At 43.3% G+C, this 9,413-nt stretch overlaps 4 protein-coding genes across 4 annotated transcripts; 1 reads left to right on the top strand and 3 right to left on the bottom strand.

The window, feature by feature from the left end:
* Positions 1-1,108: 1,108 nt before the first annotated feature.
* On the bottom strand, positions 1,109-2,599 carry LOC128713132 (odorant receptor 82a-like). Its single transcript, XM_053807995.1, has 5 exons — positions 2,561-2,599; positions 1,980-2,500; positions 1,469-1,916; positions 1,244-1,396; positions 1,109-1,168 (listed from the first exon to the last, which is right to left on the bottom strand). The coding sequence occupies exons 1-5, from the start codon at positions 2,597-2,599 to the stop codon at positions 1,109-1,111; spliced, it is 1,221 nt and encodes a 406-aa protein (XP_053663970.1).
* An 880-nt stretch (positions 2,600-3,479) lies between these two features.
* Positions 3,480-4,657, top strand: LOC128711670 (corepressor interacting with RBPJ 1). Its single transcript, XM_053806552.1, has 3 exons — positions 3,480-3,566; positions 3,652-3,932; positions 4,000-4,657. The coding sequence occupies exons 1-3, from the start codon at positions 3,495-3,497 to the stop codon at positions 4,655-4,657; spliced, it is 1,011 nt and encodes a 336-aa protein (XP_053662527.1). The 5' UTR covers positions 3,480-3,494.
* Positions 4,658-5,150: 493 nt separating this feature from the next.
* LOC128716103 (COP9 signalosome complex subunit 1b) lies at positions 5,151-6,837 on the bottom strand. The gene is made up of 3 exons (XM_053811024.1): positions 6,814-6,837; positions 5,311-6,660; positions 5,151-5,237 (listed from the first exon to the last, which is right to left on the bottom strand). Exons 1-3 carry the CDS (start codon positions 6,835-6,837, stop codon positions 5,151-5,153), a joined length of 1,461 nt encoding a protein of 486 aa, XP_053666999.1.
* Positions 6,838-7,372: 535 nt separating this feature from the next.
* Positions 7,373-8,680, bottom strand: LOC128716104 (rhythmically expressed gene 2 protein-like). The gene is made up of 3 exons (XM_053811025.1): positions 8,526-8,680; positions 8,344-8,426; positions 7,373-7,932 (listed from the first exon to the last, which is right to left on the bottom strand). Exons 1-3 carry the CDS (start codon positions 8,678-8,680, stop codon positions 7,373-7,375), a joined length of 798 nt encoding a protein of 265 aa, XP_053667000.1.
* Between the last annotated feature and the right edge of the window lie 733 nt (positions 8,681-9,413).

Raw genomic sequence — 9,413 nt, 5'->3', positions numbered from 1 at the left:
AAAAGCAAAATGTAAAGCCTGCGCCTACACCAGAGTACCACAGCTCTAACACAGTGCGGGTAGAGAAGGACGGTTTCTTTTACCGGGAATATATCTATGCCATATCGTACCAGGTACTTGTAACCTATGGTAGGAATCGATTTCCTTCCCTTCATGCAGCTCAGTGTAAATATCTTTTGTTTTAAACTGCAAACTGCAGGCTGTAACGGATTAATATTAGTAAAGCTGCACTTTCCCTGCTTCGATCGACCAGAAATATGAATGATTTGACATTTGAATAAAACGTACTGCAACTACTAACTAACCTAACTACTAATAAAAACTAACTAAAACGCGTAAAATCCTTCATTGCCTGATAATAAAAACAAGCTACTTACTTGGTTCTGATCGTTCCAATTCCCTTTCCCTGTTTAGTTCTATTGTTTAGAGCAGATGAATTTTACAAACTTTTTACTAGATATGTCATCCGTAGATCAAACAAACGATAATTGTGTGCCAAACGCGAGCAGCATTGTTTTTGTTTTAACATCTTTGTTTCGTTTATTTAAACATGTGTCAATTTTAGCATTTTCTTAAATGATCAATTGTTCTAACGAGTGCGTTTTATATACCAAAACACTGTTAACGTGTTTCAACGAAATAGATAAGCTTAATCATCAACCTTATTATGAAGCGACTGATTGGGTTTCTCTAACTCTACAATACAGTTTCCTCAGCATAATCCTCAATCCAATCCAAAGTCCAATGTTTGAGATGTCGCATTTAATTCTGACGTAACGTCCAGTGATGTCTAAAACACCATCTGGGAGTGTAAAATCGTGTTACTCACCATGCTCATTACGGCTCCTGAACTACCTTTTTACTGTTCCAAGACATCTCTGCTGTTGCATGATCCTCTACCGCTCAATCTAATCTACAGCATTATAAGCATCCTTCAAACAACATAGAGGTTCTGCAACATTGCAAAGATATACCTATGTAAAGCGATCAAGGTATATAAAGAAATACGAGTATTAGTGCTAAATTTCATAGACAGCGTGTATTACGTCTCAACCGGTGCTAAGGTAAGAGTTTGTAAGAAATATTAAGCTATCTCAGCAGATCTAACTCAATCTTCCGACTCCAACGACATCAGCATAGTAATGTATGACGCACTGGAGTTAAGGATCTGTAAATACATAATTTAAAAAATGTATCAAATTGTTGACGTCAATGAAAAATCATTTCCCACGACTTTGCGGACCGTTTTGAGCGTTGGTAATGAAGCTTCTATAAATCCACTCTTGATTATTACAGGTTGCTGTGCGCGCATCAAGCAGATGAGTATTTGCTTCCGGGTGGTGATTGTTGCATCGTACCAGTTGGTACTGTAGATTGAATCAGCGACATTTACACTCTGCACGTGTGCAAGGAAGATTATTTTAAAACAAGATTACTTAACAAAAGTACACCTACACACGATACTCACATGATCGCGAATCGCTGATCCGTGGTAGGTATGGATGACAGCCTGACCGATTACGACCCCAGCCAGGAGCATCACCTGAGCTCGTTTGGAAATGTTGCCCACCATAACAAACTCGTAACCCAACAGACACAATATTGTCGATACCAGAAGTAGGCAGTAGAACATGTACGTTTTTAAAAGCCGCGTCATCTTTTGCGCCAGCGATGACACATCGCTGTGATACGAGATTACCTTGTTCAGCTCACTATCGGCAAACGGTTGGTCTGCGGAGATGTCAAGCCTCTCGAACCGTTCCCCAACGATGTCAAAGTGGATTGCTAAGTTGGTGGCCATCTCCGAGTAACACACGTCGATCGTTGCGCTAGTGTATACGCACATCATCATGAAGTCTAAACAAAGCAGAAAGCACACAGCAAACACAACCGGATGTTGATAACTGAACGGGTAACTGTAATGGAATGGTTTTTTCCCCAATTAATCACGAGCACTTTTATGCCGGTCGACAAAATACCTGAAGGGGGTCACTAAAAGCACACGATGTTGCTGTATTGATAGTGTTACGCTTGTAACGATCGCGTTCAGTGCGTACAATATAACCACGATCGTTGAGCCGATCACGTAAAATCGCAACAGTTTGGCATGCACTTCGTTACATTTCGCAAACCGTGGTAGCTCATCCGCCGTGATGCATTTTTGCATGCGCTTGAAGCACTCCACCAAATCGCGCATTTCGTGGTGATGACTTATGAACAGGTTAAACTTTAACATGTCTATAGCCATCAACTGTATCAGCATGACCTCTTCACAAGTAACGACCAGATCGGATAAAGGGTTTTCCACGAGATAAAGCACATGAAGTGGCATGAAGGAACCAACCAAAATGAATGAAAACCACTTTCGGAAACGGTACCACCTGGTTGGTCGTTCCACTATACCGCAATAACGCATGTACCGGAATTGGTGGGCAGGGAATTCGTTCAGATGAGACATGTCGCAACGATTGCAGGATACTATTGCGTTTTGTTCGTCAATCTATCACGGTGTGCGTTTTTATAATAAATTCTTGCTCTATGTCACTAGTGGTAGCTTTACATCAAACGTTGGGGTAAGTGCATGTTTTGCGTCTTTCATTATTTATTGTGTGAATTTTTCACCCCGTAGTACACTCTCAGTACACAATAATTGATTGTTGATTTACACTCGTATGCTGCAGTATGGTGGTTCTTTGTCATTAGCACATTGTGTACTCTTTAATCTAAATGTAACAATATATATGCGCACACGTAAGCTTTTTTCTTATTACTAGTTTACAATTTGAATGTTAAAACTCGTCTTGCAACCGTTACTTAATTATTTATAATATCCCATTACTTCTAAGGTCTCCTCGAGCATATGAAGGTCATCAGCAAGTCGCAAAGTCTGAAATGCAATAGAGATTCATCGTTGTTCACCGTCCAACATCTCATATATCCTCCTATGCAGGGGAAACATTTGGTTCTTCCCACATAATCACAGGCTTACTGTTTCCTTTTTAGGCTTTCGACTGAGTCCTGCGACTTCTCATTCGTCATCTGCCTTACAGCTGTTAGATTGCCTAAAACTTTCTACACACGGTTTTGATTGTAAAAAAAAATATTTTCTGTTTTCCTGAAACATAGAAACTGCAAGAAACGAGTGGAGCGACATCTAGTGGGTAAAAAATATGCTTGGTTTTTCTTACTACGAATACAGTGCAATGCATGGGATGTATAAATCACTAAATAATATTATTTATACTTTTAGATCTGCTTGAAGTCATTCACCAGACGCAAAAACTATAATCAATAGTTAAATAAAATAGACATTTCTTTTCTTTGATTAGACAGAAGATTTGTCCTATGGAATACCCATAGTCATGTGTCTGCCAAACAATCTGTCAGATAGAAAAAAAGGATTTGGAAACAAAACAAAGCTGCTGCGTACCTCCCGAAAACATTTAATAATTCCTATTTATTGCCACGGAACGGTCGCTGAATAATCTGCAAACATGGGGAAAGGGTTTAACAACTACATGTGCAAAAAGTTTTTCCATCCTGCCTCAAGAGACAACCTCAAAAGGGTAAGAAATGCGAAGCATAAAGCAGTGATGTTCTTTTCCAAAACTAATAGTCTAATAATTAATTACTACCACCACCCCGACTTAGGTATGGATGGCAGAGCAGCAAGCTGAGGCGTATAAGAAAAAACAGGAAGAGCTACGGAACCAGTATGAAAAGGAACAGGAACTGCACGATAACAAGGCCATGCTCAGCAGGGACAGCAAGGACAAGCTGAGCGTTAACTTTATGTACGAACTCCCGCCTGGCATGAAGAAGGAGCGCGAGCAGGAATCAAACGAATCCGAGTATAAGTTTGAATGGCAGCGCAAATATAATGCACCGCGTGAGAGCTATTGCAAAGGGGACACTGAAATTCGTGACCAACCGTAAGTTTCGTTTTGATACTAAGTTCGATCGAAATTGAACTATCAAGATTTTCTCTTCCATGTACAGGTTCGGTATACAAGTGCGTAACGTTCGCTGCATAAAGTGTCACAAGTGGGGCCACATCAACACGGACAAAGAATGCACCATGTACAGTCTGTCGATGAGTGAGGCGAAGAAAATTCATTCCGAAGCGGAAGCGAACCAAATTTTGTCCAAAGGCGAACTCGAGCAACAGCTGCGAGACGACGGGCTTGCGATGAAACGAAGCGCCCAGGAGTTGGTCACCTCACACAAGCTCGTGGCAGACCCGGACGTTGAGCAAGCCGTCCCGGAAACGGAATTCATTCGCTCGCTGACTAAAAAGCAAAAGAAGAAGCTGTTGAAAAAGTTAGAAAAAATCGAAAAGCGTCAACGTTCGTCCAAGAAGAAGTGTAAGAAAGGAGCTATTAGCAGTGACAGTGATTCATCTTCATCCGATTCGGATAAGGAAGATAGGAAGGGTTCGAAAAAGAAAACCAAAAAGTCTCAGCAACATCATCGATCGGATGATCGAAATGGTGAACGTTCGGAGCGTGAACGTGCAAATGAACGGCGAGACAAACATCGTCTTCGTAGCCGTTCTCGTTCTCCACATGCCGGATCGTCACGCAGCTATGAACCGACAAAGCACAGCAAGCGTCGTGGTCGTTCCGCCAGTCCAAGGCGAGACCGTAGCAGGCGTTAGGAATGGATGTATATGTGTACAACTTCATATCAGCTAACGGGAAGAACGAACCTATCCTTACATACCTACGGACCATGTGATCCAGAATATCCCTTTACTCGGAAGCCACTCTAAACTCACCGACTCTTCTCAAACAAACCAACACAAAGGTATAGAATTAATTTTGTTTATTGGAAAATTTTAAACTTCGCTCAACATATCGTATAAATAGAACCCACACAGAATAAAAATGATTCCACTGATTTCTCCCGAAACTGTGCAGCTGCAAACAGGAGAACAAATCAACCTCCGCAAACCCTTAATCGAATCGTTACGTTTGAACGTTTCTTTACGGCTTATGAAGGTGCCGTTGTATCACTGACAAAAACAACGAACCGGTGTTGCGTATCTTCGCGGGAAGCGTGTGTATAACTGGACCTCAAACGGGCATTAGATCGGTTTATTTGGATTTTCTCTTGAAGCGAATGAAAAAGTCTTCCTCAGCCAGATTCAATCAATTGCGCGCCAGAGTACCGCTGGACGATCCACTCGCCGGAACGCAAATTTCCGTCGCATGATTACTGCTTTCGCGTGGCTGGTTCTGCAGTCCCGTTGAGAAAGAAAATATAATTATTATCACAATTCAAAACCAACCGGGAAGTAAACAAACAAACCTTCACATGAATGTGGCGCCTAAGGATGGCCGCCCGGAGGATGAACATTCTCGTACGCCGCTGAAATTCCTTTCCCACATTGATTGCCTTCTCGAATGTGGCACTTCGATGGTCGGCATCCTTCGCGTAAAGGATTTTGTTGTGCGAATCGATGCGCGCCTGTATCTGTCCCTCAAGAATAAGCTGCATGATTTCATTCTCGAGCGCGGCCACCGATCTATTGAACGCGGTGGCCATTTTGCGCATGTCCGCGGACATGTACGGGCTAAAGTATTGTACCAGCGCCCGGTTACGGATCTGCGTGTAAAGTGCATTAACGTGCGGTGCAATGTACATGTCCAGCAGCAGATTATCCTTAATCTCGTCCAGCAGCTTCAAACACGAGTCATACTTTGACTCGTAGAACTTAAAGATGATATCGCGCAACTGTGGTTCCAGCTCGAGAAACAGCTTAAACGAGCTACTCGCAATCACCTGCTTAAGCTCCTGCCGATCGAATGTGGCTAACGCACACAGCCCCCCGTACATGGCCACATTGTTCGTCGATATCATTTCCGGGAACTCGCAGTGGTCAAAGTTTGCCTGCAGAAAGTGTTTGGCCGCGGACTTGTACTTGCGTGTCGCCAGCTCAGCCAACCCGGCCGCACACTTGAGTCGTGTAATCACAACCTGGTTCGGATCCTTATCCTTGGACGTTTCCGCGATCTCGGTAGTGCCTTCCGCTTTTGAAACGTAGCTCAGCACGTGGGACCAGTTCTGTAGGTAGATCGACACTTTGATGACGTTTAGGCACATGTTCACTACATGCTTGCCGCTAGTACAATAGTCACGAGCCCGAGAGTAGCACTTGAGCGCATTCGATAGATCGCCACAGTTTAGGTAGTGATCGCCGAGATCGTCATGACCTCGCCGGATACTCTCCTTGATTGAATTAGCTTTGTAGTTCTTCAGATCGCAGTCTAGCTTCTCCAGCTTCAGTGCGGACTTTTTGCTCTTCGACTCAACCCAGGTCGCATCGAAGGACGGTATCTCTTGCGAACCGGTCGACTGGGAGGCAACGTCGGGCAGAAACTGATTGCTCACATTGTCGGCCAGTTTCTTGTGCAAATGCTGATACAGCGTCACATTGTACGTGGTCGTAATGTAGTTGATCGCCATCCGGAGCGCTTCCAGGCGCAGCGTCGGGCAGTGATCCGCGACATAGATGAGCCGGTGCAGTTTGGCCAAACCCGTGTACTGGTTGGCGAGCTGTTCCAAATCTATCGATGGGTTTTCGACCACGTACATATCCTCCTCATTGTTTTCATTATCTTCCGGCTGCACATCCACCTGCATCGGTTCGACTGCATTCTGGAATGGCACACACAAAAAATGCTACCATCATAACAGTGTCAACATGTACGATGTTTTTAATTGAGAATTGGCCGCAGGTTATGATGTTCGTCCACACGTAAAACACTCTTTAACTATCGCTTTGTGATGAGAATTTATAGCCGAACGTACCGAAAAACATCCTGGTAGAGGCATTATCTTCGAGAAACTCGTAAAAGAATTATTTAGAGAGAAAAGGTTACTTTTTCGCTAGAACACTACACTCCTCTTTCTGTAACTTTTTCTCAGTGTGTGTAAGTTTTTTTTTCCCTAGAATGAAGCGAATCCCAATGACAACCTACGGCCAAGGTGATTGTAGCAAGGTGTGTTAGTTTAGGCGAATCGAAAATGGCAATTAAACACAGTAGGATTGATTCATCGGTCTCAGTGGTCATATCATATTTTAACCATTGTTTTGTTAGCCAGCAGTTAATATTTTTTTCTTTAAACCTTCTTTAAATTTATTTTAGATTTTCTTTAATGCCATTACCTATCAATTGAACTCAAAAAATGCTCCGTTGAACATCCATTGAACTCCATGAAATGATGGTAGTAAGTTATTACAATCTATTGTGAAACCATTGCTGGATATTTTACGTTCTGAACGCAACAAAACACAACATTAATTATTGGTTAATATAACTTTATTCGCCCATCGTCACATTTGCACACATTCAATGCCTAATATCATTTACCATCTCATGTAATCGTTCGAAATCTTTTTGTGAATATCAAACAGACTAGAAAACACATGGTTATCCTCCACCAGCTGGCCGTACTTTCGCGACAATTCTTCCGCCGATTTTTCGTGCACCAGCAAACTATACCATCCGGCATTCCGTGCACCGAAGTAATCGGTTGCCGGTGTAGCTCCAATGTGTAGACACTGGTGTGGTTTGAGATCCTTAATCTCGGCCGCCCGGATCGCACGGTCAAAGATTTCTTGGGCGGGTTTCATGTACCCAACATCGTACGAGTTTAGCACAAAGTCAAAGTAGTGATTAATTTTCATATTTCTCAGCAGCACGTCCAGCCGGGGATCAAAGTTCGAGATTACTCCCAGCTTGAATGGGGGTTGTTTCTGACCATTGGATTCTACGTGCTGCTGCAGCTTCAAATAGTTGAGGAAATCCACCGATCCGTAGCAATGCTGCCAAAACACGCTCGTTTTGAAGTACTCCATAAAATGTTCCGTCATCTGTTCGATTTTCTCCGGCGGCGTGTTGTGAGTTCCATTTTCATTGAAAATGCCTGAAAGCAGAACAAAAATACCGAAGATGTGTGTTTTTTATCTTCCAAACATCAATATAGACCCATAAAAATCAATATCATGCTGCTTACGAAGTACGGTGCTGTAAGGCGACCGTAAAATAAATCATTGACCTATCAGATCGCTCAATCGAACCCGCGTAGCCGCGTATCGGACACTGGATTCAACAAGTATAGTAAGGCCGCCTGATAACGATTCACTCGGGGAGGTATTCGTAGACTGGGCCATGTGCTTTTTTCTGTTCATCGATCCGACACTGACCCATTTGCCTTGACGTAACTGCAGCCGGCCCTTTCAAGATCCCGTACTCGTACTATTCGATCGAGCATTGCCGAATTGCGTCGGCACCGTATCTGGAATTACGTAATTGATGTGCATCGGTAGTGACTTACCGTCTATCATCATCTGCCACCATTGTTTGTAGGAAATTTTAGTCTTCAGTCCAAAGTTCGGATGTAGCCGATTCATTTTGTGCCTGTATCGGATAATGGGAAAGAGAATCAAACGCGGGAGAATCCTCGTTATCTCACAAAACACCAAACGATATCAGCGTTGACCCGTACACAACACTTACCAGCTCTGGACGTAGTTTGCCACCAGTTGGTTGTTGTTGTTGCTGATTCCGAACATCGCACCAATTTCGCCATATTTCTTACCGGGGCTCGAACGAAACTGTAACAACGTGTTGTGCACATCGAATGTGATCAAACGAAACCGGGACAAACTCATGGTGTTGCGTGGTGCTTTTGAACAGTTCAAAAATTCGAGACGAACTTTTGCGCAAACTGTTGCACTGCTGGGTCTGGAGTGCTCGCGTATCACGAAACGTGTCGTTCAGCAGTCGCAACTGTAATAGTAACCACGCAAGTCACCGGCAGTTGATTTGGCCTGTTGGCTTCCATACGCGCGCGGATGGATGGCTCCCGATGCATCCAATCAGCGCACGGCCAAGCCTTTTCGATGTGTTTGCCCAGCGAGAGTGTGTGTGTGCGCTTATCTCATTGATAAGGCTAGCAATGTTTTGGTTACTGATTTATTTCGTGTGTTGTCGGGTATGGATTCTGCGTTACGAGCTGTACAAACATTCTTGCTGATAGTTTACTATTAGCCGTTTTCTTTACGTTCGGTACGTTCAATGCCAATGCCTGGTATGGCCATTTTTACCAGCGAAGATCCAGCAATACTCATGGAATAAATTTCTGATGGTGGAATGAATCAGACAAAGGCCATTCTATAAATCTACCTAGAAAGCGAGCACATGCATGTAAATATATAACTATGGCTGCTTCCGCGTCTTTCATGGATCGCGCTTGTCTACCTAATACAGCAATAGTATCATGTATCATCCCATCATGTCCCAGTCGAAAAGACAGATGCCGCGTAATGTGTGTATAGCTGTGAGCCGCACGATAGAAACAAACACAATGCCTATCTTAGCACCGGGGTTTTATGTCGTTCAACT

Source organism: Anopheles marshallii, chromosome 3, assembly GCF_943734725.1.
Source record: "Anopheles marshallii chromosome 3, idAnoMarsDA_429_01, whole genome shotgun sequence".
Taxonomy (NCBI): domain Eukaryota; kingdom Metazoa; phylum Arthropoda; class Insecta; order Diptera; family Culicidae; genus Anopheles; species Anopheles marshallii.
This window is presented reverse-complemented; position numbering and strand designations above follow the sequence as displayed.